A 27796-nucleotide genomic window follows, 5' to 3' on the forward strand; every position below is an offset into this window, starting at 1 on the left:
ATCAGACCACCTGGCCCTGAAAACCAGCACGGCACCGTGACATCACCTAGCACTGCCGGCTCCAAGTGGGAAAGGGCTGACTCACTGGGGCAGCTATGGGATATTTTCAGAGCAACAGATCCAGCCTCATGCAGAACACGAGCAGAGCAGGAGGTGGGGAAATGGCCATTCCCCCTCGTGAGTTCAGAGCCAGCTGCTGTGTGTTACCTTTTTTCATGCACAAACAGGTGTAGCTGACTTGCTCCTTTGGAAAGATCCCAAATCATAGCATCATTCTAAAAGTTGATCAATCTTTTTAGCTTCCATCTTCCCTCTAGCTCATCTCCTCCCAGTACACTAATCTGTTCCTTATCTTAGGAGGTTTTTGAGCTGTTTTTCCTGCTAGTCTGTTCACCAATTGCATTTTTCAGGCACCTGTATGTAACAGAGTGAAAGGTACATGAGGGAAGGGAGAAACTGTTGCCAAGTTTCACTTGGAAATCAATTTCCTTTATTTGCGAAGACTTTATTGGTAAAATTAGAAATAACGTTAGAAAAGCTCCAACCATGACCTTCCCAAGTTGGTATGTTCCATTTGTGCGCTGATTAGACCACAAACGCAAAGAGAGCTCTATAAAGCTCTCAGTCTTTTCAACTACAGGTAGCCACAAGGCTGAGCGGTGCTGTGGTGTTTTCCTTCCCAGAGTAACTTATCAGCAGCTCATGACCCTCACCTGCATCACCACGCTTCACAAACCTCGACGTGCTCTGGAACAGCCGCTGTCGTTTGTGCAAAGGTCATCTCCAAATAAACTCCATCTCAGCTTGCTTTCTGTGTAGCTCGGCAACTCTCAGAGGATCTCCCTTGCCTCCAAGCTCTGCCCTCTCTCTTTACTTCAGCCCATGTACCTCTGAAAGGAGGAGGACTGCACGGACTCCTTATCAAAAATGCTTACTTCCATCAGTAGCAAGTGATGCTATCAAGGCACAGAACAGCCAGAACACAGATGGCATTCCATCTCCGGCACCGAGATGCTGCTCAGTGCGGGAGGCACTGCTGTAAGGCTAGTGTAGGAGGGCAGAGCTGAACCACGGCAGGATGGGAAATGCCACCACTAGCTTGTCCCTGTCCTATATCCTATAGCTTTCCAAGGCTCTGTCCCCTAAACTTCTGCATGGACTCTGCCACTGGAACCTCTCAGTTCTCTTGGAACTTGTTGAATCCATACCTAGGAGACTTGAGAGGACTGACACGACCAGCTATGCCTTACGCCATCACCATGCAGTGCATGATCTCCAGAGGTCCCTTCCAACCCCTGAGATTCTGTGATCTTCTGCTGGTGAAACAGCCAGAGAAAATCCATGTGTTGTTCAAGTCTGGTCGATATAACTCATGTCCACGAAGGCAAGGAGTCATGAGAGATCTGGTTTGAAAGGGAAGGTGGCTTTGCTGTGTATATTTCTTCAAGTTGCAGGTATTAATTATGGCTAAATTTGCTGGCTTTCCCAAAACGATAGCATTTCCCTAGCAGTACAGCAGAAAGCGTCACCACTCCATGTTTAGTGTGAGAACCAAGCTAGGGAAAGACAAATACATTATTTATGGCAAAAACATTTCCGCATTACAAAACACCAAGCGAAGCCAGTTACCAACAACAGTAAAAATAACAGGTACTTTATCACAGGGCGGCATTATTTCATGTGCCTTTGCTCACTAAGTTGCTTTTTATAGCAAAGCTGCAACTCCCTGAAAATAGGCAGTTATGCAACAAGCCAGAAAACCACCCACCACAAACTGGACTTCAAACTGAAGAGGTGGACGTCGCCGTGGCTGAGGAGCAACAACAGCCACATCGTTAGTCACACTGGGTAAGCAGCAGCCAGTTCTGCAACTCATGGAGTTAACAAGACCCCCAGCACTCGAAGCCTTGCTATCTCCATGATTTTATGGTGCTGCCTTTCAGCTGGGGAAGATAGTGCCATTGATTGAAGCAGCACAGCATGACAGATGCAACTAATGAATTCAGCTCAGCTACGGGAGAAGGGAAAATGCACTAAGCGGTGCAAAATCGGAGAAGCCTGTCACGGCCTTAAGTACAGGGCAACTTATTTTCCACTCATTCTAGTTCTCCTGCTGGGCTGCTGTGGAATATAACACGCAGCAATGTTTAATGAAGACAATCAAGACAGTTTATAAATAGTTAGGAAAAAAAAACGTGTAAGATGAGCATTTGCTTGCCTCACGTAGAATCCACTCAAGCCCGAGCTGCCAGACACAGGCAAAACAAGCAGAATATACCAAGATGGACAGGAGTTACCGAGTTTTCCAGCTTTCTGCATAACAGACCATCTGTTCCTTGCAGGACTCCGCACTGCAGCAGCTCTACCATCTCCTGACATTAGCAAGGACTCTTAATGCACCTGAACTGCACCGCACATCCCTGGGCTCTGCGAGTGCTAGCTGAACTGATCTGCTTGCACCAGCACAATCTCACATTGGCCACTGCACTGATCTGCGGATCGGCGCTGCGTGCATCAGGGCAAGTTTCTGCACAAGCCGATCAATCCAGCGGTGCCGTAACATGAAGTTTCCAGTCTGCACTTTGAGACAGAGATGCAGACAAAGGTATTTGAGTCTAGATGCTTAAACTGAACTTCTCTGTCAGCTGTTAACTGCAGTAAAAGATTTCAGTCCTTGTCAGTGGTACATCACAGAATCATGGGTACATCGCACAGTAAATAAGAAAAACAATCTCTAACATACCAGTCAGCTCTAAAACCACCTATCTGCCAGCTGAAAAAAACCAAAACAACCCCTCCTCTCTCTCCCTTTCCATGCTGAAATGCATGCAGCACGTAGATTTCGCCAAGAGCCTCTGGATGAGGCTTTGGGAGATGCACTGAACCTTACCTGTCATCGGCATTGCGGAGAGATGGGAGGCGGAAACTGGTGTTCCTGTCCAGCTTTGACTGACTCTTTGTCCTCTTGATGGACCCTTTCAGACGTTTGCTGAAGAAGCCCTGGAATGAGAAGTCACACGAGTGAAGTGCCAGTAATACATGGCTCAGTGCACTGCCACCGGTCCGAGTTCGGCACTGACTCCTGCTGATCGCGGGGAACGTGCTGCACTGGGATTCCTCTGGAACTACATTGGACTACATTGTTAGTGACAGTTCCACTATGTGACAGCTTCAGATTGCAATCGTTAGCACTCCTCACGCTGCAGGTGCGTTTCAATGAATTACAACTACTATTCAAAAGACCAAAAGACTCCCACAGCTCTTTGAGTTACTTTATGCAACATGCAAAGACATATCTTGTCAAAATATTTCCAGGGGCTGCAAGCACGCATGCACATACATTCTTTGGCACGATCAAAGCAAATAGAAAGGTTCTTAGTCCACAGGATTAAGCGGCATTTTTCTGGCTGAATCCATCCTGCTCCTTCACAGAACAGCTGCACAGAGAGCTGCTGTCGGGAGATAGACCAAATGCATGCAAGTGAAACCATGTTTGTTAAGAACCTTACGGGCTACTTGACAGAATTTGCTCAAAATGAATTTTCTTTTGCTGGATTGAGCTAGCAGATCTCCAGCCTTGTAAAGGTCTAATGACAGCAACAGCCAGCTGGGGCTAGCCCCTCATCCCATCCTCCATGTTTCTCGAGGCTAGAAATCGAGCACAGCTACTTTTGAACACATTTGGAAGGCAGGCCCTTCAGCTGCATTAGGGGTGGGTGACAGATGTTGCCCACAGCTGCCTGCTGGAACACAGAGCTCAGCAAATTGGAGACAGACAAGGTCTTCTGTTCCTCCCTACGCAGAAAACACCAACAAAGCAAGAGTGTTTTATTGGCTGCAGGTGACTCGACCAGATGGAAGTATCCAACTCGTTCATTTTACAGACTTGTACGAATTAGGCCAACACAACACGAGAAAACATTACCTACAATCTTTTAGACTGAAAAACCTTGCATCTCTTTCACCTCTTCAGGAAGAAAATGAGGTTTATCTATGGCATCTGAAGGAGAGGGCTAACACCCTGTCCTCATCAGAAGTGCCAGGTTAATTGCTGGAGGGCGACGTTGCTTCAGAATGGCAAAGCCAGCATTTGGCCAGGTTCACCTACCAGCAGCTCCAAATCAATTTTCCAATTCTGTTTTTGCCATTATCTTCCCATGCTTTCAGTGCTCATCTTGGAAAAAAAAAAAATCTATCCTTTTCCTTTTAAGAAAGCACATCCTTCCTGAACCCCCCTCTGCCTTTCCTCATTCTGTTGCGCTTGGTCCTTTTACATTCAGCCTTCCCCTCTTCCACTCCTATAACCTAATCCTTCCCAAAACCATACACCTGCCCCCTCCATAGAGGCTGACGTACAAGTTGTGTGAGTTCTCCATCTCCTTGCACTCCTTCTTACACAGCTTCATTGGATTTGGAGGGTGATACATTCCTAAAATCTTATCCGATCCCAAAGCTGGCTGGATACCAAGCACATACAGATTGTCCTCTCCTAAATATTGTATAGGAAACACTCACATCACAGCCCAGGGGCAGCTCAGAGAAATGAGGATGCCACACGGCCTATGGGATGGTGCCCCATGGGACAAGGAAAGGAGGAGTGTGTTTTTTGCATCTAGACATGGTGCTACATTTAAGGCTGCCCTTCCGTTGCTGAGGCTTGCCAGCCAGCAGGCTCCTGAGGGATGAAAGCTGTTATTTCTACTGAAACAGAAAATAAAGTGTAAAAGAAAAGGCCTGATACCAAGATAACACACACACACACACAAAAAAAATCCACAAAAAACAACCTGGAATGCTGGGAAAGAAGGCACTGTCAGAAAGGAGAAAGTGTTATTAGCCCAGTATGCCAATCAAACCCTGCCATGTTCCTGCACTTTTCTTGGTCCTGGAATTGAAAAAGTGCCTTTGAAAAAGCCCTGTAATCAATAGATGCTCTTGTGCTTCTCTTGGGGCCATTGCTGGAATTCAAGTAGAAGATGTAAAGCACTTTCAAAGGCACTTTCATATATTCTGACCTCTCAGCACAAAAGGTAACAAACCCAGCTACAGGGATTCAGATCTGGTGGACTCTGGCTTCGTTCCAATACCTCTTAGGCTTCTCAGATTGCAAACACGAAATAAAATGGTTTTCTCCCCTTAAGGACAAATAAGACAAAGCTAACCCCATTCAGCGGGGGTGAAAAAGTATTTGTATTGAATCGCTCCAAATCCCACTCGGAGAAGGACCGTGAAGATTCATTTTTGTGTGCATGCACAATTTTAAATTGGCATTGCTTTTACATTAGAGGAACACGTTCTGGGTTTAATTGAACATCATCTATTCCTTAATAGATTATTCCTTATCTTTGGATGAATAAGGCTATCCCAGAGCACCAAGAAAAAAAAGGGGAAGAACGTATTTAATAAGAAAAACTCGTCAAGCAAAGAGCACGCCTACTGGAGACCCTCAGAAGGCAACATTTGCAATACCTGCTCTCTGCAACTTGCTGGCCGTGCTTACAGATGGCCAACCTGGGAGCAGCACGAGAAATTCACGTGCCAGGTCCGAGCAGAGCTTCTCGACTTCCATTTGCCAAAGGGAATCCTTTCCAATGCTGACTACAGCTATGGAAGGTACGCAGAGATGGAAAACAAACTTAAACCTGTAACAAATGCAAGCTAGCCGAAGAAAAAGCTTATTTTTCTTTTCTTTCTGCCAACATTAATACAGTTCACGCTGTTAAAAAACAACACAAAAAAGCCTTACTTCCTGTCTTACTGTCTAGATTTTTCTCTTAAATGCTTATTTCAACACCAAATACACTGCTGCTCGGTTCTTATACCTCAGTGCAACGATGCCTGAAGAGACAGATTTGATGGTCGCCATCTAGCAGCACAAAGCTCAGTACAAATCCCTCCCAAAACCATGGCTTTGGGGAAGAGGGATGGGAAAGGGACACAGAAGGAAAGCACTGGTTCTCCACTTCAGAGGGAACAGACCATGCATAATAAATAATGGATCTCCCTGTCGTTTCAAAAGTCAAAGGTTAATTCACCCAGGAACCAACAGAAAATAAAGATAACTGTAACAGGAATTATCAATCGATAAAACGCAACGTTATTAGCAGAACTTTCACAGCATAATAGCTGGAGCAAAATGGGGTGATGATCAGGTCCTACAGAGCGTGCTGTGAGCACTGCTACCTACGCCGTGCGTTTCTGGAGGCAAACGCATCGCCCTTCCAAGGCTTGCAATGTGTCTTGAACGTTTATGATTCTCGAGGAGGAGCACTTGTGCATTATTAATAACAGCAGGTGGGCAACTTCATCTCCGGAGCAGTGAGACTTGCCCTCTCGGAGGGGAAGGATTGGACGAGTTACAAAGATAACACTGATGGCTCCGGACGACGACAGAACTGCCTCCCAACTGCTGCTCATTATGAAGCATCTCATTTCTTAAAGTTGCTCACAAGCAGCTACCAAGAAATGAAACGGAGCCAAGTGAAAATCCTCACAGGTGCCAGGGATGCTGCAAGGCTCTGACAGGTGGGGGACGAGTGCCAGATAGGACTAGCAGGGTGCTCCAAGGATTAGGAGCAAATGTGATGCTGATGAAGCTTACTTCCTACCCCCTGCAGAACAAAGAGAAGCGTAACTAGCAAAGAAGTGCAACAGTTTGCTCATAAAGCCATTACCAGCACCTTTGGAAGAGCTCTGGGCTGTAATAGAAAAGCAGACGAAGCCCACTGCATATCTGCCTGCGTGGCAATATAAAGGACAAGCTGGTGGCTTGGGACGGTCTGCCATTCCTCCACCAGCTCACCATCACCTCCATCAGCTGCAACCATGCCTCTGAAGAGGGGCACAGGCAGAGGACAATGAAAACCGTGCTGGGATGGACGAAGGAAGGATAAACCAAGCACAATAAGAGCAAAGTGGTATTATGTAAATCTGCCATCGCTTTCGCGCTAATGCACCGTTCTTCTCTGATCTTCTCATCTCCGCAGCAAAACCAGAACGAAACTGAACTCCAGAAGTGAAAACTGATTAAAGGCGGACAAGAGGGGGATTTACAAAAGATATACTTTAAAGACCGATTATTCATTTTCGAAATGAAAGGAAGAAGGGATTAGAGATGTATAAAACAAATAGAATGGGAATTAAGTCAGCCCCTTGTGCACCCCGTTACGTAACAAAACCGAGGGGCAACTCCGCATGAGAGGCAGCAAATGTTGGTGACTGTCAGGAGACCTTCCCTAATGCTATCTACAAATCAGCCGGCAGAATTCTCTTCCACAAGATATTATACAGACAAAAATTTTCAGCAAGATTAAAAAAGGATTACGCGTTTATATAAGGAAGAACAACATATGTAGCTGCATTAGTCAGGTTTAAAAATAACAGGAGTGAGCAATTATCATGCTCCAGGACACAAGCTGATCAACAGCAAGGATCAGGAAGATATTTTTCCCCTGATGGGACAGCGCTGCAGATTTGGCCAGATAACAGTTCCAACTCTCCAGTGAAAAGCTGCCTCCTGCCACAGGAGGGATGCAGGACGGGATGAGCCACCAAAGAACAGCGGAAAGAAAAGCAAAGAAATGGAAACAGCACGTCAACAGGGATACCTCGATAATGCATCTTTTAATGATGTGTATCAGAAGATTCCGTGTACTCTGCGTGATACGCAGTCAAAAGTACTGAAGGCATCACATTTCCCAGCACTGGGGATCACGCTGAAAAATTCATGAAGAAACAAGAGCTGCCACATAGCTGGGTAGAGCCACGGCAGCCTGCAATCCAGGCAGGCACTCTGCACGGTGCAGCCTCCAGGCACGCAGCACCAGCACGGGAGAAAATCACCCTTGCAAAGCGATATCCAGGAAGGAGGGAAGATCCAGCCTGCCCCAGCAGGACGCACGAGGCTGCATTTTGTTGTCCTTATGGAGGAAGGAGGCAATAATTCCTGTGAGCTGGGCTCTTCGTTCCCTGGCATGCCGCCTGCAAGCAGCCCGACAATTCAGAAAACCTTTAGATAACACAGCAGCCATAGCAATTAGGAAAGCCGTAGCAATTAGGAAAATTAATGGAAGTGAGCTTTGTCCAAGCTAGTAACACAAACCTGAGAGCTGGCTGCAGGAATATCTACAAAGAGTAATTATGACAAACGATAAGGTATCAAGGTGGAAGAAACACTCCGATGGGATGTGGCGGGGATAGCGGCACACTGCTTCTGTTTAACATCTTTGTTAATGATCTGGAAGAAAAGTTAAACAGCACATTAATTACGCTGAGCTGTATTAAATTAGGAGGTGAAGCAAGGGCCAGCAAGGACACAGAAATAACACAAAGGGCTGTGAGCAATTAGAAACTGATAACGCGCATCCCGGCGAACTTCGGTGCAAGAACCGCGCGAGTCAATCGGAGGGAATTTAAAATGAAAAAAGGAAAGTGATAAAAGGGCCAGAAAGACTGATTTGCAGGGAATGCATTCATTAAAGCGTGCATAACTTGACTAAGCCACAATTTAGAGGTGAAGAACAGAACGAATGACTGGGTACGCATTCAATCACGGTTAAACCAAGGACAGACTGGGATGTGACCAGGTGTTAACAGCACCACATTCACAGTGCCCCTACGCTAATTGCGGGGGAATTGGATGAAGTCAAGTTTGCATCCAATGTTCCTGCAGCTGAGGTCCACCAGACGGTGTCACAGACTGGATCTGCCACGGTTACACTCAGCCCTGAACAGTTTGATGTAATGAACAAATCCGCTTTGGCAGAAAGATATTGTGAAGGCTGCAGAGCCTCTGAAGGGCCTTTATCCCACAATAAAGGCACAGATGAGAACCTGGCGAGCGTCCTGGAGATGGCCAAACTTCCATTTTTTTTCCCCAAAGACTTGTGGAGTAATGGCCAACAAACCTAAAGCATCGTATCAGGCAGAAGATGAAAGCAGATTTAAACGAGCGTGTTGTTGTGAGGAAAGACAGAGCGAGCAGAGGAAGGAGCAATGTTAATCTTACAACAGGGAGGACAGCTCTGAGCAGTTTTTTCATGAAGGATGCTGCGAGGCCTCGCATTAACGTAAATCAGCAGCCCCATCTCTGCATTGGCGCTGTCGCAGAATTAAAAACATGCACTTGTAGGCCATCAAGTCACACGGCCGGGGAAGATCGCTCGTCTTAACCTGGCAGCATGACGGCAGCGGAGCAGCGCTTGGGAGAAGCAAGAATCTTGCTGACTGCATAAAAGATGAGGCTGGGCAGCCGTGAGATCTCATCAGGCTTTGACCTTCACTTAGGCTGGCTGCATTGTCTTCTGTTCCATTTAGCAGTACTCTTAAAGAGCAGAGAGGCTGTATTCCTACAGATCCAATTATATTCTTGATTGAAAACAAACCAAGGCAAGCAGTATCAGTCTTCCCATCATATTCACGCAGGATTCCTATAAGAATCATTTTATTTACTTCAAAGATCGCGTTCTGGCTTTTGTCTCATTTGCACTTGCTTCTTCTGCCTCTTTCTTTTTTTTTTGCTAATAACCACAAATGCCATTTTGTTTGTACTAACAATTCGCTAACAACCCTCTCCAAAAAAGCCAAACTGGAGAGCACGCCGCGAGCCTGAAGAGTGGCTCACCAACAGCCCACCACCTGCCATGCTGGGAGACCTGAAACCATCCCTAAGCTCCAGTCCAATGGCAGAGCAGTGAGAGAACGCAGCCCAGCAGTGCAACAGTAGGGAACGGGATGCACTGAGACGGAGACACTGCCAGGACATAGCGTGCGTGGGAAGGGAAAAGCTGGTTTCTCGCCCACCTATGCGTCATGGTGCCTACTTTGAGCCAGTTCCGTCTGTCTTCCTATTTGTTCAATCAAGTAACATCCATTATTAAAAATATGACTTTTCCTATATATGAATCTCTATAAACAGCACACAGCTGTCTGTATGGGGGAGAGCACGCGTACACGCTTCCCCCTCTCCCTTTTCCTACCTTTCACGGCATTCCCTCCTCTACCTGTACTCCTCCCAGAATCACTGGAAATTGCCACGTGGCCCTTAACACAACCGAACCCAGATGGAGACTGATGTCACCACGATGTTTGGGGAAATGGGGAATGAAGAGGAAGGACAAGCAATGGGAGCTCTCATCTCTGCGTGTGTTGCACACCTTGGCAAGGACCACTGCGCATCCCTAGGTGGAGCAGAACCAGAAAAAAGCACGTTCTCACGTTGGTCCATGAGTGCTCGGTCCCGAGCGAGGGTACAACTACCAAAATTCTGCTTTTCACGCAGTACCAAGTGTAAATACATCGCTTCTCCTCCAGTGCAAATGGAGGAGGTCAGAAGGCAAATTTCCTGAGCTTTACACGTCAGCTCCTTAAAATAAATCCTTCATTGACCGCTGCCACCAAAGACATTAAAAAATGTCTTGACAAGGAAATGTTCGCTTAAAGGCCATTACGCTGCTGTGAATCAAAATTCCAGATGCCAAACAAATGCCAATTAGCAGTATCCAAAAAAAAAACAGATGCCTCGTTCTGAGGGTGTATCACAGCCTGGTGTTTGAAGGGAAAAAGAAAATGGCACAGAGCATGCTGGAAGCCACTGCCCGACTGAGAAGATAGTTTTAAAACAGCTTTTCTGATAGGCAAACTTAAAAAGCTGTAAAAGCAACTTATTATGGAAGTCTCAGCATAATTCTTCATCAGTGTGGATGAAGGTTAAGCTGTCCCCTGCCTTAAGCTGCTTTCTGTGAGGAAGTTGAAGCAGGGAGGAGAAGAGGTATGGCACAGAGTCAGGTCTGCAGAAAGAACTGAGACAGCAGTGCCCTGCAGCTGCCTGCAGCCCTCCAACCTATGGAGCAGGTGTCAACGATTGGAAAAACAAAACCGCCACTTCTGGCGTCGTTCGTTTCCTTTTTGCACACCACAAACCCCAGCCAAACACAGATGACCTCGCACAAACCATTTTAAGGCCGTTCCAGGGCTCCCCTCCATCCTTCACTCGAAGCTCTTCCCACACCAGTGATCTGAGACTTCCACCAGGCGTCCAAATCCTCTCCCTCCTTCCGAGAGCTGGCGAGTTTGGGAGGCAACAACCAAAGAAACACGAGTCCTCCTCTCCTGCCCTGTCACCCACTCGACAGATCTGCACCAATCCACAGCGCGTATTATTTCTGTACTTTTGATTTCAGCTCATCTGTATTCTTAAGCAACCTGACTTCTAATTGCAGCTTGCTCTTTTAAGCAGATCCGGAGTTGGCGTGTTTTTAAAAGAGGGTGATGTCAGCCCCCACCTGCAACACAACCTGCCAAGGAGTAACAACACGTAAATGCACTATTCAGAACAAAACCTACAGAGTCAGAAGCCTTGTCCCTCTGAGAAAGACAGGAGGGTGCATTATGCTTCTGGGTGTACAGGTGGCCAGACAGACAAAGCAGCTACACGTGGCACAAATAGCTTCTAGATGGGCTCCTGGTTTGTGCCCAAGAAAGGCAGCCATGTGCCGCTACCTCTTTGCCAGAGCCCTAAATAGCACAATAAACTGCCGGGGAAAACGAGGAACATTCTGCAAAGCTCTTATTTTGAAAAGAAGTGGGAGATAAGAAACGCTGAAACATTACTAAAAGACAGGATTAATGCTAAAAAATAAGCAAAAAAAGGGAACGAAACAAAAAATGAGAGAAACAATACAGACAGTAATCAAACAGTCTGGATACGTAGCTTAGGTGAAGACTCCAACCACAACACATAGGTACACCCACAGGCCAGGGTAATGACTTATAGATGAAGACAAAGAAGACAGAGAATTTCTTATACACAAAGAAGAGAACAGCCAGGTCTTCTCTCCAAGTTCAGAAATCCTCCTGGAACTCTACGGACCATGGGTTCAGAATAAAATTCTCAGAAGCTGACATAACAGACTATTCTTGTGATAGCTTCACGTGTAACTAGACCAGCGAGGCCCTTTCTGCCTCGAGAAGCACTACCCAGAAAACAGATCACTGAAGTGATGGATAGTTCTTAGCATCTCGGAACAGCCACAGTGGGAAGGCACCTCTAGACCAACCCCCCATCTCAGAGCTCAACTACAGCAAGAGCACTGTGTGTCCAGTTAGGTTTCGAATACACCATCGAGGATGGAGACTTCACAACCTCACTGGACGACGTGTTACAGTGTCTGATCACCCTCACAGTAAAATAGGTTTTTCTTACAATTAAATGGAATTTCTCGTGTTTCACTCTGTACTCATCACCGCTTCTTTGAAGAGCCTGGGTCCATTTCCTTTACCCCCTGCCATCAGGTACTTGTACACATTGTGAAGACTTCCCCCCAGACCTTCCCTCTTCCAGGCTAAGCAAAACGTTCTGTTTCACCTGTTCATTCAGTTATTTTTCTAGCTAGATTAAAATACGATGCTCAGTCTTCCAATAGATATTGGAAATTCCAATTACAATCCAACAAGAAAGCCTCTACTAAAGAAATATCCTCCACAATAGGAAACCAAACATCAGAGCAGGCTGTCCAGCAAGGCATCCAACCTGCATCCTTGGGGGCTTTCCAAACCCACCTGCAGAACACCCTCAGCAAGGGATGTAAGCTGGTTTAGCTGCGGGGAGGGGGTTGGATCAGACAGTTCCAGAAGTCCCTTCCAATCGATATTATTCAATGACTCTAAAAAGGAACCAAGCATGGACGTCTAGCACATTCGCCACCCATTGATGGAAGTAAGGAAGAGCTCTGAAACAGCCCTTTGCTCTATTCGCTTTCTTCATTCCAAGGAATCCTGACATATATTCTATACACTCCAATCAGACTTAACCCTTTTATAATGTAAACAGCTCTCATCAAATTCTTAGCTGATGTTTTTTAATCCCCGTTTGCATTTTTAAAAGATGGTACAACGTACAAGTTAATCAAAACCCAAGTTTTGCAGACGTTTAGACCTAAGGCAGGCTAAGAAATGTGCTTAACGTGGATGAATGTTATCTAAAACAAAGCAAGAACATGTACACTGAGGCACAGAAATGGTACCCGTGTCCATGGAGAATATAAGAAAAAACAGAGTTCTCTAGGTAACTTTTCTTATTTCCTCAGGTTTGAAAAGAGACAGATTTCTTGCCAAAGAAAGAAAAAAAGAGAATGAAAACGTACGTAATATTCAAGCTGATGTTTAAATCATGGAAACCTATTGCTGAAGGATTACTGAGCCTCTCATTTTAACTTGAGGCATTTGCCCTCAGTCCGATAATAAAAAAGCTTTTGTGTTGCTGGCTAAACCGACCACAGGCTGACACTGGCAAGAACATCCACACCAGCTGAAAACGTTTCATGCAGACTCTCAGCCAACTGAACTCGCAACAAAAGCTGAAGAGATAAAGAGCAATTGACACACCTGCAGAGATTTCACCTGCTCCCGAGTAAACTACAAAGCTGTTTTGGTTTTCTACGTAGTTCTTTGACATGAGGGTAGAACAACACACTACTACCTACCTAAAGGAACTTCTTGCCTAGTCAAATATGTAATGCAATCCCTGGCAGCAACTGCAAGTGGCTATATAGCTTGCTGCCCTCATTTAGATTGGTGTTTCCTTATTTCCAGTGTTAGATCAATCCAACAAAAAGAAGCAAACTATAAGAGCTACCAGAAATCTCATTGATAATGCACGGTATTTCACAAGGCAGACCAATACTTCTTGCTCCACTGAAAATATCAACTCATTACTCATTTTTCAGAGCCTAGTTATACACTGTTGATCTTTTCATCTCCTCCTCCTATTCAGTGAGAACAATTCCCCCCCTGCAGAAGGGCATGCTTACCGATACTTTGAAAGGAGAGGTGTTCGCAGCATCCATGGAGTTGGTTTTCTCAGACGTGCTGGTCCCGGAGATGCTCCGTCTGCGAGGAGATCTCTCTGCTGGGACCTCTAAGGAGGAACAGAAAAAGGAGGTGAATGGGTGCAGGGGGTGGGGAGCAGTCAAGTTTCGTGCCTCAGCAAAGTTTCAAGTGCACACCGGGCTGCTGAATTACACTCACCTCGTTTCTATATCTCATTTACCTCCGAAATTACAATGGCATTTCCACTGACAGATTCAAGGTTGTGAATCTGACTTGATTGGAGGCAAGAGGCAATAAAAACGCTGGCGAAGATCAATACCCACACATACATTGCTGTTTCTGAGACGCTAATCAGAAAACACTAAATTCCTGTTTTTTACATAAGCGATGCAGTCATTAACTGATAACTAAAACCAAGACACCGGGATATTTGGTGTTAGTCACAGCTCAACACGATTTGACAAAGGTCAAAGTTTGGTCTCCTATGATCACACAGCTTGCCAAGACCATACAACCACCAGAAGACACAGAGCTGCCCAGGCAGTACGGCATATATCTCTGCAGATAAAAAGAAATAGGTCAACTTCTCATTCTGGCAATACGACCTTACTAAGATACGACTTTGGCATCTTAAATCCACGCAGGCTGATCTGATGAGCACAAATATTCATGAAAAAATAAGGTTGCATCTGATTCTGTTGGCTACCAAAGTACATGCACTACTGACAAAACGTCACATACAAAGGCACGCGTACCCTACGGAGATGGGTTTTTACATAGAGGGGGATGCACACGCACACAGACACACAGATACCTTTGTCACAACTGCTGCCCATCTCCGGCTCGATCGCCAGACTTAAAGGAACCCAGCTTCACAAACCATCCTAGCGAGGGGAGGGAGAAAATTACTTCCTAGCAGGAAGTCCATTGTTAAATGCCGAGTCTTAAAGAAGAGGAATAAAGCGTGACTCCAGACGGTGACGCTCCGACTCCTGCCGCTTTCCTTCCAGGAGACAGATGCGGTTTAAACTTCCATTTCTGGCCGCCCGGCCCTGGGGATCCGTGCTACTTCCACCGAGGAGAACGCCGGGGCTCCGCTCCCCCTCCCTGCCACGGCTCGCAGGGAGAGAGCGAGTGAAAAGGGAGCACGGGACTGCAGCTATTCAATCAATCGCTCCGACTGCACATCCTCATTAGTTACTTTCAGGCTATTAACAGACGCCCAACTGCCGGCTTCCCTCCGTTACAGAAAATTTCCCTGCCTCTCCTGCTTCACAGCAGCAAGGACGGTCTGCGGAGACGGGCAGCCAGCCGGTGCCACTGGAGAAAAAGCAAGGGAAGCCTTCTTCGGGGATAGCACCGCTCGTAACGGCTTGCAACAGCCGAGTGTGACTTCAGCAGCGTTATGACACGCATCTCCCGCGGATACCCGGAGAGCAACAAAATGGAGCATCCTGAGCGAGAGGCGAGGACAGCCGGACCCTGCAGTGCCGGTGGCTCACCCTGAGATATTTCTCTCTTAACCAACCAGACCTCTGGCACTCAGCTCGGAAGCACCGGCGGGGAGCTGAGCGAACGGCAGGGCACGGCACAGCTGCCCCCGGACAACGGGCAGAGCGGAACCGTGCTGCTGGCTGCGGGGATGGAGCAGGAGCACAGCTGCACCACAGTCCAGCAGAGCAGCGTCAGGGCGATTCTTCCCTCAGTGCTGGGCTTTGGGCACTGCCCGTCCCGGTGCTGCAGGGTGGGTGAGTCCCCTTGGGCACTGCAGGGAACAGAATGCCCGGAGCGGGGTCAGTGCCGGTGAGCAGCAGCAGCCCTGGCCCTTGGAAGGCCGCTGGGTTTATCCCAGGTGTGCCCCTCCGTGGCAACCCCTTCCCCTAAGCACAGATTCTGTCCCACAGCCCCTGTAAGTGCTGCACTCCCAAAGGGAGCTGCGTTATGTAGGATTTAACCATGGCTTCTGCTGTTTCCACTGTAAATGTAACGAAAGCAAACAGGAGTGATGTATGCTCTTGCAGCCGGGGAGCAAGGCGAGCACCTTTCCTTTTAGATCAACTAGTAATGAGAAACGTAATAGGCTTGGCTTGCTCCACTCCTCACCCACAGGAAATCACATCAAAGCCGCTTCGGTAATTTAACACAGCCTGTTAGCTTTGCTGAGTCATAAATGAAAGCCGGAGCCCGAGCTCCCCTGTTTTCAACAAGAGGTGGTCACTCTGTGCGGGGGGAGCTCAGCAAGAAGTTGGTGCTCAAAGCAGAAGGAGCTGAGAAGTGGCAGCAGGGACCTGCCCGGCTCTCATCACCTCCCTCCTCCCTCCACGCCCACCCCGGAGCAACGCAGGTTCTCAGCCAATGAAACAACGAGCCTCCATCAGTGCAATGAGTTTTGCCGCTCTCAGAGTGGGAAGGGGAAAGGGAGATGCTCACAAAGTGCCTGTAACAAACTAAAAATACAACTACCTTCCCTTCTCCTCCAAAAAGCAAGAGCAAACTGACAACGGGCTCAGTCCCCGGGACAAAACAGGACCCAGATACAGCAGAATTGTCAAGACAGGTTAACTCAAAAACACTGACCAGCAGCAATCTGCTGTGACGCCCATAGAGCAGTATTTTTGCTGAGCTGTGTAAAAAGTAAATACAAATCTATACTGTCACTAGCAGGCAAAAAATGAGCTGGTTCCCTCTGTGCACAGGCAGCACTGGAGGCTGCTCTTGCATAATCCTCACCTGCTGTAAAAATCAATGCACCTCTCCTCGGCTCAGTATTAAATTACAATTGCTCTCTGCATTGCTCACTCTCAGCGACCAGGACCACAGATAAATCGCATTGTTTCTACGGATAAACAGTCTGAAACTCTCCTCATCCACTCTCAATCTCCGGGGGGAGAAAAAAGCAGCAGACAGCTCTTCCCCTTTTCACCCTCAAATAGAAAACTCCATCAAACCAATGAATTGCAGACATCCCTATGGGGCACTTTTCATTTATCACCTCGCTTATTGGCGATCTGCAGTATGATTTATGCAAATAAACATTTATGCAAATAAATATTTCGGAGCTGCACTAGTCCCAGGGAGACAGTTAGGCCGGAATGGCTCCAGGGCAGCGCCCAGGGACCCAGGCAGGTTGTGCTCTTTGCACCCATTTGCATTGCACTGCTCTTCCAAGCCACACTCTAGCTCGCTTTGCTCGGTTGCACCTTGCCTACCTGACCTCCAGCCAGGACGTGGCTCTCTGGCTCCATCTGAATTTCCCAGTGCTCTGTGCTCCGGCCACTTGGAACCCAAACCCACACTGCTGTGCGAATTTGTATTCTTCTGTAAAGAGTTTTCTCTTAGAATGGCAGAATCAAAGCTGAAACAAACCTCCCCGCTTTGCAGGATGGTGCTTGCTACTCCATCTCCATTTTTCTGAATTAGAAACGGATCGGAGAAGGGCAGGGAAAACAATCAGGAACAAAGGAACATCCTCAGAGGTTAGAGTGAGAAGAATGAGGTTGGTGACCTTGTAAATGAGGTCATGGAAACAAAGCCACCAGGGGTCCTGCTGACCCCAAAGGCAGCACCATGGAGCAGCCGTGGGTCACAGTAGGACCCTGCCACGCGCCGGGGCTCGCGGGAGCCCCAAGCACCCACCTGGGGATGCCAGAAAGGGGTGAGCTCATTGGCAAGCGTAGCTCCTGTCTGCCATTACTCATAAGGGGCTGGTCGTGGCTTCTGTCACAGCAAACATCAGAGCAGCCCATCCTCGCCATGACAGCAAGTCCCGAGATATAGATACTGCCCAGCAAACAAGGAAATCTGTGCTCGCGTTCATTCTCCAGGTATCTTTCTCTGAAATCTTTGTGTTGTCTTTGCCGGGAAGGGGCAGGCTGCTGACGTGCGAGCTCCTGGTTAGGAGAATAAAAGGCAGATACAGCAGGATCCCAGGGACTGGGGCTTCCTTTTTTCATCTGTGCACATCCTGATATGACAGCGCTTTGGTCTGTGACTGGAGGGAACAGAGAATGTGATTCATAAAAAAGAATCAATTCATTCCGCCTCTCGAGTCTAGCTTAATTACAAGCATCTGAAAAATACAACACCAGTTCAATGCCACCAATTACTTGGCTATAGGCAAAGACTGCCTCTCCGGTGCAATGGCATTCAAAGGTCCCCAGCTGACACAGACCAAAGAAGCACTCACCCCAGTATTTTCACCCTCTTTCCATAGCTACCTATGAGAAAATTGGTCATTCTTTTTATTCACCTTAAAAGGTGAAAATAGCCATGCTATTTTCAAAATCTATCTGCACAGACAGCTTCTGTTCTTAAATACAATAATGCCTAGAGGCCTCTTACCGGGCTACCCTACTGCAGCCACGGCCACAGACCAGAACGTACTAAAGGATTTCAAGGCCATCTCCAGCACTATTTTCTCCTCTGTCAAAAGGCCAATTAGTCGTACAGATTAGCTACAAGACAAATACACAATACAACCCTGCAGCACTTGACTTGTTGTGACTGGGGATTTCTTTCACAAACACACTTCAAGAAATAATGGGTTCCAAGCCATGCTTGGAAGCGTTGGAGCACTTAAGGGCTTGCTGTTGGAGCAAGTTTTGAAGATGTTACTCATAAAAGTAACCACCAGTTGAGTGGTTTGCTACAAAGCCCAACCACCTGGATTCAGTATTAGTCTCACAGACAACAGGAGCTCGTTCCTTGCTTTACAAAGGCAGCACACTGAAAGTTGAGCTTGCCGGGCAGCCAAACAAGGAGCTGAGCAGAGATGCAGCCTTTCTGCTCTACAACATTTTTATTAACCATTTTCACTGCGAGCTGCTGATCACCTACGCCGGGCAGAATTAACTCAGGTGCTTGTTCAGCCCCGGTGGTTTGCTCTCCTCACATAACTACATCTACCTCTATGCGCGTGCACGCACACACGCAGTGCGGGCAGCGTATTAACTGAGTTTAACATTATGGCATCCACAACTTCATCAAAACAGAAGAGGTTATTTTTACCTCCTCGGCCCCTTAGGGTTGTTTCAGAGCGCTCAAGTGACAGCTCTAATGAGAAAGAGCTCTCGGTGGGTACAGTCGGTATTTGCTTACCATTTCTTCTACCTTGGTGAAAACGCCTACGAGCCAACAAAATTACAGGTAGCAATAAAAAGCAGCAAGCAAGCCAGCACCAGGAGATATGTGCAGCCTAAGCAGCGTATTTCAGATGAGTATTGCCTAATGAAACAGCAAGCCTCACATAAAAATAAATAAAACCGTTCCTGTTTTATCTTGGAGTATGTGTTCCGTCTTGTTTTACTCACTTGGGGAAAAATCAGACTTGGGCCCAACTCACAGACCATTATGACAATTAATTAAATGCCTGCGTGAAAACCGAGACTGAAAGCAAACACGAAGCATGATCTGTACTCAACCCTGAGGTCTCGTGTTCTAAACACGTCGTGTAAATTCTACCAGGTATAACTTAAAGGAGAAAAATGAAATTTGCAGCGATAGCTCTTCCCCATTTATGGAGGTAACTAGACAGGAAGAAGAAAGCCACAAGAAGATATGTCTGAGAGAACACAACAAAGTCACAGTTACAGCACCCTGAATTGCACAAAAGCCACCAAGGCTGGAAAGGGAAGTACAAAGGAAACCCAGCAAAGCTCACTTGCTATAGAACTCCACCATCAAACAACTACTAGGTACCAATTATGACCAAAACCTCCTCCGGTCCATTAGCAGGGACTGTGTTTACTGAGGACTGAGTAGACTGGACAAGTCCTCCAGGTGATTTTTAATTTGCACATAGGTAATTGTGTTGCTTAGACACCTGCATTGCTTTGGCATCTGAAAAAATGTAACTGAATTAGTTCCCAATTCAGAAGGTGCACAGCAAGCGACGTAGATGACAATTTAAGTCACTTACAAGACGTTAAGTCATTGATTCCTAAGGAGTTCAGTCTGAAAGACAAGACATAACAAGCAGAGCAGATGAACGCACAGATGAGGCTGGAAGAAAGGGCAAGAATATCACAGAAGATAAAAAAAAAAACTGGCTCTCAAGCACTATCACAATCCCTCTATGGAGAATGTTCTGCAGACACTGAGCGTGGCATTTCATGAGTACATCATCAGCTGTTATCAGATGGATGCGTTCACTTTGAGGTGGTGGAAAAAAATTCTCCAGCTCTGCAAATACAAGTCAGAAATGAAACATATGGGCATCCCTGGCTGTTCAGTGCGTCCTCTGCACGATGTGCCCAGACACATCAGATTTGGAATTGTTGTTCCTTTTTTTTTTTTTTTTTAACCTTCATCAGCCTTGAAAATCTCCTTTACCAACTGACACCATGCACAGCAGTATAAATTGCCAGGACAACTGTGCCGAGGCATAACCAGACACGAGGAGCTACCACACATGACCTGGAGATGCTGCTGTCCTCGTTAGCTCCTAACGATCTTGGACTGCGCCTGCTAATTTAAATTACCTTGTGTTTGCTGCAGAGAGATTGCACACAGACAATTAACACAGATCAGCTGATGCATGGCAACTCGTTCCTGCAGCCTAATTTGTCGAGAGGCTTATGACTTAGACGCGCATTAGTATGATTTCAATATTTATTACCCTCCTTATTAAACAACAGCCTTGAGCCACGTCTTTCAGAAATGCTCCTTTTTCTCTCCGTGAAAGGGCTGTGAAGCAAGGCGTTCTCTAAACAGCAAGCCTTTGCTCTGGTTGTTGGGATGCCCTCACACGTGGCTGGCTCCTGGGGGCATCAAGGCTCTGCAGCCAGAAGCTGGCCCGAAGCAACCAAAGCTCTTGCTCACTCTAGCAGGATTTTGCCCTTCGACAGTAAGAGTCATTCTCATGGACACACAAATAGAAAAATCTCCACCTACACAAATACCTGAGGGATATCATTCAACCTTTAATGTGGCTCCGGACTTAAGGCAGCTCTGCGAACTGTTATCTCCTTAAGATAAAAGAGGTAAAACGTACGTGTTTGGAGGCCAGAAAAACAATGCCACCTTGAACAGCTCAGCTTTGTGACACTCTCCAGACTCCTTGTCAATAAATATTTCTGAGGTGAGACACAGAAGACAACTCGAGGACCTCTTGGTGTGGAACAGCAGGTGCCTAAAGAACAGCACTGGTGTCCAGTCCGTGCACGCTCTTGTCCCAGCTCACATCACTACAGTATTCCCAAAGAAGGCCTCAGCACACAGTAATTAGCAAACATGGACAGACTCCAGGAGCACTTACTGTCCTCTCTCTCTGGAACTGCCAGGCAAGGGAACCGCTGACCTAGAGGGAATACTGTAAATCAAGCTTTCTGGAAAGAGCACAGCAACACCAGGACCATGAGGTCTGGATGCAGACAACAGAAGCGAGGGAAAAAGTACATGGAGATGGACTGCTGCCTACTTGACTGCAAAAGATCCATTGTGGTGACTGCTGTATCATGGCAAAAATAAAAACGTACAGCAAACAAATTATTTGAGGTAGTCCGTCAAGAGGGATCGGGCTTCCTGTCTGAGCATTAGCAAAGCGGAATGGAAGCAGAACGCATCCTGAGAACGACGAGACGTGGAAGAGTGAGATGGAGTGATGAGCAGAGATGAGATGGAAAGAAAAAAACAAATGCCAACAGCCTGCAATACCAGCAGCTGAAAGGGAAAAAAAACAAACCAATAATCGGCTTCTTTGTGCGAAAGCGGTTTCAGCTTCTTACTGGTATTTATGTTGGACTACAAATAAAAGAGTAGTTTCAATTTTCTCCTTGAATAAAGTTAAATGGATGTGTAAGCGTGCAGAAACAGAGCACACGATTGTTTGATTACGCTCCCTAGATCTAATTTCTGGAGCGGAGCAGCATCTGATCCCTTGGCTGAAATCTTTATTCCAAATGCATCGAGACATTTCTCTTTGGAAGAAAAACTTCCAGCAAAGTCTCCTCTTTGATTTATCCTCCGAGCGTCGCGCGGTTGGGAAGCGAAGTTGCAGGCAAGCTGACAGCAGTGGGGAAGTGGACTGAACGCAGGGATGAGCTGGTCAGATGGCACGCAGGGATAAACACCCATCGTTAGGAAACGCTTCGGAGTCCAGAAAAGACCTCGTGCCCAGCTAAGATGGCACGTGCCCAGCTAGAGCTTGACCTTTGCCCAGCGCGCGCACAACTATTTCAAGCAGGTTCTAAGCCGGTTTAATTAATAACCGCATACCATTTAAAAGCTTTTAAAAAGAAATAACATCCGTTAACTGAAGGACTGAAGAAATTAATGCCACTGAAAGCAGCGCGGGCTTAGCCAGTCAAATGTAAACAAAAGGAGAACAATCAGCACCCTACCGTACCGAGAAATGACAGAAGGCTTTTCTCATCTTCTGTGCTGCTATCCAGCCACTCGGCCACATCGCCGGGAGAAAGGAGACTCATTCTCCAGCCAGAAAACTTTTCCATACAGACAGCAACGAGGGAACGAAGCAGGGCAGGCAGGGCGGGGAGGAGCGGGTGGTCTCGGGATTCCAGTGCTCCAGTTGTTGCCTACACTGACAACACACGAGCGTGGTCCTGCCCCTCTCGCTCAGCCCCGCGCCCGACGGCCCATAGTGCTGGGGCAGGCATGGGGGGGATCTGCACTTGTTGTCCCTTTGTGTCAGCTTTCAGTTCAGGCAGGAACAGGAAGAAGTCAAAAAAGGGGAGCAGGGAAACCAAGGTTTGAAAATCCAAAGGAGATCGCAGGTTATGACGGAATCGGTTTAAATAAAAAAGAAATAGATCTCAGCGCTGACGAAGCTCAAGCAAGTAAAGAAAACAGCTCATCAGCTAAGTGTACTACATCCCTACCATCCCCTACCACGTTGGCTTTGTTTATAGGCTCAGGCTTTATGCTTTATGCTAAAAGAAAAAACCATTCCAATACCCCCCCCGCTACAGAAGAGCCAGCATTCCCCTGCTCACAAGCCCCTCCGTGCTCCAGCTATTATACTAGCATCCCAGCCTCTCTTACAATGCATTTGCTCATGCAATGGCAGGTTGATCAATGTGGGAAGAGGAAGCTCCCACCCCTCCCTCTCCCCTCCTCCTGCATGGCGGCGGCATTGATCGGCAATAATGGCATCTGCCTCCGCCCGCCAGCACAGCACAGCGTGGGGAATCGCTCCTCTTCGGGCTGCAGCCTCGCCTGCAACGGGGCACTGAGAGGCAGGGAGGGGGCACTGCCCGCAGCGGCTCAAAGAAGTCATCAGTGCCATCAGTCCATCCTTCCCTTTTTAATTTCAAAGAGAGAAATGGAAAATAACTCTGCTCCGTCTAGGCAGCGAGCTTGCCCTGCGCAGCTCCGCGCCGAGGACGCGCCGTCGTGACTTGACGGAGGGCACATTTAATGGCGGGGGATTTATAGCGTACGATTTATTCCACACAAAAGAGCGTTTCACAGGTTTACACATGCAGGAGCAGAGACGAATCCTGGTAAGTGAGGGACTCCCGGGCCCCACAAATCAAAATTGCCTTTGTCCTCAGGGGATGGAGCCGATGCTCGGATCAAACCGCGCTCTTTAAAGAGACAGTGCCTTTTGTGCACCATCTCCTGAACCTGCTTTTATTTTAAAGAATTAGTATCGTTGCCAGCCCCTGGTGCAAAGTAGGACACGTGCTGACCGCTGCCTAAAACCCGAGCCAAAACAACAACAAAAGCCATTAGATCAGCGAGGCGGAGAATTAGTTACTAACCAACCAACGAAGGAAGAAAAAAAAAAAAGAAAAAGAGCCGTGAAGTCCCAGCAGGGAAGAAAATTCCAATTACTTAGACAAACTGTAGCGAAGTGTTGTTTGTGCAGGACAGATATTTTCGTAACGCACCTGCCAAGCAGGGCAGATGCTGCACAGAATGCACAAATTAATGAGGGAACGGGGGACTGACAGTGCAGGAGCGAGAGGCTCCGCTGAGCAGCCCCCCCGGTCACCCTGAAAAAGTGCACACCCCGCCTTGAGTGTGGATAGAGGGATTAAAAATCCAGAAACATTGCCTACGTCATCTAATAGATTGAAAACCAGGCGAGGCGGTGAAGTCCTTGTCCCTGGAGGTATTTAAGAGTGATGTGGATGTGGCACCGAGGGATGTGGTTAGCAGGCATGGTGGGGATGGGTCAATGGTTGGACCAGATGATCCTAAGGGCCTTCTCCAACCTAAGTGATGCTGTGATTCTAAATATGCCTTCCCACCGATGCAACACCCAGCCTCTTGGCTTTGACAGAAAGAGCTTTTCCAACACATTTTCCCCTGTGTGGAGGAGGATGACATTTTGTCCAGCTTCCACACGCAGAATCTTCTTTGAGTGACGAACATGCCAACGGATGACGTCAATCTCCTTGCGATAAGAATGGAATTACATTCAGCTCTCAGAGCAAGGATTAGGGAGCTGTTTTCCTCTCAGTTGGTCAATAGGAAATCATTTTACCTCTTTCCTTCTAGCTTTCTGTGAAACGAGCGCGGTGCCTCAAAATGCTGACAGCCCTTCCATTAAAAACTGGTTTAATTTACCACGTTACCTATCATTTTCATAAGTAATAGGTTGTAGGGAAAACAAAGTTAAGAATATTGATTTCCTATGAATGCTCCTCACTCCCATGAGATTTCTGTCCTTTCCAGGAGCGCAGATGGGGTACACATTCCACTTTCCCCCCAGCTGTCTCACCTTGATCATGATTCAGCTTTACACATCCCTCTCATCACAGTGCTCATGTCAAGAGGTTAACTATCAAATACGAAAATGGCTAATTGGAGGAGCTGAAGATATGAGAGTGTGGAAAACGTGGTAAGGAAACAGAGGCAGGAGCAGCAAAGATTTCAGCCAGGCACACTCAAGGAGGAACTGAAATGGCACCCAAGTTTCTCCCATGCACATAGCAACATTCGTATTCCCGAGGCAACGAGTGGGGATCACGTCATGATTACCATCATCTAACCTGACCGACTTGAAACACCTCGAGGACATCACCCTGGGGCTCTCCTCTGTTTGTGGCATTACTTCCAGTTGGACGAAGGCACATCAGAAAGGACATCTGATTTCAACAGACACTGCTAAGACAAAGCATCAGCCTTGCCCGTTCCCTTGGTACGCTGTTCCAGGGGTGAGCTGCACTTGTGGTTAGCAGCGTGCACTCGGTTCTCCAGGAATGGATGTATCTGGCCTCATCTCCTAACCACTGGGCATTGGTTGATGTTCTTATGCTTTAATACCCCCCCATTATCAAACTCTGGTATCAGAAGTTCTCCCCCTGTTTACACATTGCTATCAGAAGTTTTCCCCCTGTTTACACACAGTGTCTGGTTTCAAACAATTGCCTCAGAAATATCTTGAAACTGCTTTGGAGCATCGATTTTAATTTTGAAACTTTTGCTGTAGGGAAAACAACAAAGATGAAACTTGCTGCAGGACTGGAGAAGGGGAGTAGTATTGGTCTCCTATTAAAGTTTGCCACAGGCAGAAGCAGCACTCAATTTCTTCTTCAATTTGTCTTTCTCCACTTCAAAGCAGGTGTTGTGCTCTAGAGCTTACCAAAGGCCTTCGGAAAGACCTGTCCAAATTTGTCAGGGCTGCTAGATTTTGAGAGAAGCTGCAAATAAGCACAGGAGGAATATTCAAAACCTAATGTTTCCATGCTGTGACAGCTACCGACACCGGAAAAAAAGTTTGCTGAACCAATGCAAATTCAGATACAAAGTGCCCTATCAACCAGAGGGGAAGCGTGCAAAATGTAAAATCATCCTTCACTGATGCCTACAGTGGAAGGAAGGTGGGAGAGATCAGCAAAGTGATGATAAAACAACAAATGGGGAGAAGCAGCAGCTAACCTCTGCCTCGAGAGGCTGCTGTTTTCCAAAGGCAGCCTGCAGAACAGCAGGTTCTGTCATTACAAAGTTGGGGTTCACCTCCCTCACCCCTGAGGCCCTAAGGCAGATGAGCCCACAAGGCTGAAACATGAAGCAAGCTCTTACGTTTCTGAACCTCTTATATAAACTAACAGCTTAAAACCTGCGTACTTTCCCAACGAGTAATTCCTTACATTACCACCAGCAAATGGGCTTCTGCTCCTTCTTGCAGTTGTCAGAAACGTCACCCTCCTACAGTTCTGATTTTGAAACCTATGAAGGTAAGCAGCTTTGCCATCCCAAGGATTTAAAAATTAGCATTCTTGATAAGTGAAAGGACACAGAGGCATGAGTGCTCATTTTTTTCAATGTGAATCTTAGAAAACGATCATTCATAATATATGCAAATAATAGAGCACAGATGCCTTCTGATGCAGATGCTTTGTAAGCACAAAGTAGCAGTAGTATTATAAATCATAATGCATTAATGCTCTCTGCATGAGGCACTTACAAGGAAAGGAAAAATGGATCTCACTTGCACTAGGGACAGACTGACGGGCTGATTGATGGATATTGCTATAGTCAGTTGGTGATTTCTCCACAGCAGTGTACATTAGAGAACTTACGCCCAAGTCATTCTTATTGAAATCTTGTACAGTCAGTTTAGGAGGGAAGACAGGATGCTTATGCACTTGAAAAACGAAGTCCTCCCTTCAGCTCGGGGACACGGTGGGCAGGGAGAGGCAATATTAATGCTTTCTTCCCAAAGAGCAGGCAGGCAGAGATGTATAAAATAGCTTGCCTGAGGTTGCAGCACTTGTTAAACCACAAGACGCAATAAACATCCGCTTTTCCAACTCCTGGATCAATGTCATATGTTCCAGACAACAAGGCTCACCTCTGCACTTGTCCTCTTTATTTCCATCATTTTCCCCAGAAAGATGCCAAGCAGTAATAACTTCTCAATCCCACTCAATGCCACAGCACAGCACAAGCAAGCCAGCTTTAATGTAACCTTCCCAGGTACCTAAAAATGTCAGCTCTCGATGCAAAAGGTGCTGTCTTCTGCATTAAGTCATTTTAAATGCCTATCTGTAAGGAATATCATATTGTTTTGAGAAGCGGTACTACAACTTCACAGCCTCTAACCACGCTGTAATCTAGTTTGAGAGCAATGTGGATAGATAAGGGCAAGCAATCCATTTTGCTTGGAATCCCGATGGAAGGATGCACAACTACTTTGTGACACAGATAACTTGCTGGCTTAAGCTATGTAAGCAAACCAGGCTGTACCACCACGACAGGCTGTGAGCAGACTTGCTCTGTCACCATAGGAATGAACAGCAGCCAGGTGAAGATGGGGAGAGCCCCGCTGGAGCAGGGCAGAGCAACCAGGAGGCTCGTTCTGTAGGAGCGATGGGCACCCAGGTCTCCAAGCCCACCCGTTCAGCACGTTATCATCTACTGTTTGATCATTCAGATTGCTTAATGATGCGACTTCAGTGCGGCTAGTGATCCTCAGCACTCACATCCAGGTGAAGATGACAAGCTCCACGTGCCATCGTGCTGATGTTACACTGGTAAGATACGACGCTACGCTCCCATTACCTTCCAGAGCACACCCTTCAAAACCCAGCTGAGCTCACAGACATTAACCCAGCGAGAAGCAGGGTACAGGACTTCCCAAACGCCAACTGCTGGAGCAGTAAGGAATGGAGGGGCAGCAGGAGCTGGGCCTGCTGACAGCCTGTGAGGATAAATGGGGACGGAAGGCAAAAAAATGCAGGTGAGAAGCACAACAAACCTTGAAGTTCGCTGGCACATAATAACACAGGCAAGAGCTCTCTTGTGTAGGTGACATTTTAAATAATGTCACGAAGCTATTTCCACACTTAATTTTGAGAGGGGGTTGGAGGCAAGCAGGTCAGCAACTGAAATGAAAATTTAAATGGAACGGCGAGGTCCTAGCCTCTATCAAGCTCTTCCGTGCCCAAGTAGCCCCCCCGAGCAAACCACCTGGCCCCTGGCTGGCTGCTCATACCTTGCCTTTATAGAAACTGAGCTGCAAGTCCCCACTCCTATAAAGCTACCTGCTAAGGAGCTG

At 47.0% G+C, this 27796-nt stretch overlaps 1 protein-coding gene across 10 annotated transcripts in view; it reads right to left on the reverse strand.

The window, feature by feature from the left end:
* The window catches only part of RASAL2 (RAS protein activator like 2), a 157355-nt gene that overhangs the window by 33488 nt on the left and 96071 nt on the right, over positions 1-27796 (reverse strand). For 9 of the 10 annotated variants that reach the window (XM_021405477.1, XM_021405476.1, XM_021405478.1 and 6 more), the window contains 2 exons: positions 13809-13915; positions 2891-3000 (listed from right to left, as the gene is read on the reverse strand). In XM_021405477.1, coding sequence (XP_021261152.1) covers positions 2891-3000; positions 13809-13915 — 217 coding nt within the window. Of the gene's footprint in view, positions 1-2890; positions 3001-13808; positions 13916-14641; positions 15207-27796 lie in introns of those variants that run through there. The other variant, XM_021405480.1, reaches the window with a different exon arrangement.

The sequence above is a fragment of the Numida meleagris genome, chromosome 7, assembly GCF_002078875.1.
Source record: "Numida meleagris isolate 19003 breed g44 Domestic line chromosome 7, NumMel1.0, whole genome shotgun sequence".
Lineage (NCBI taxonomy): Eukaryota > Metazoa > Chordata > Aves > Galliformes > Numididae > Numida > Numida meleagris.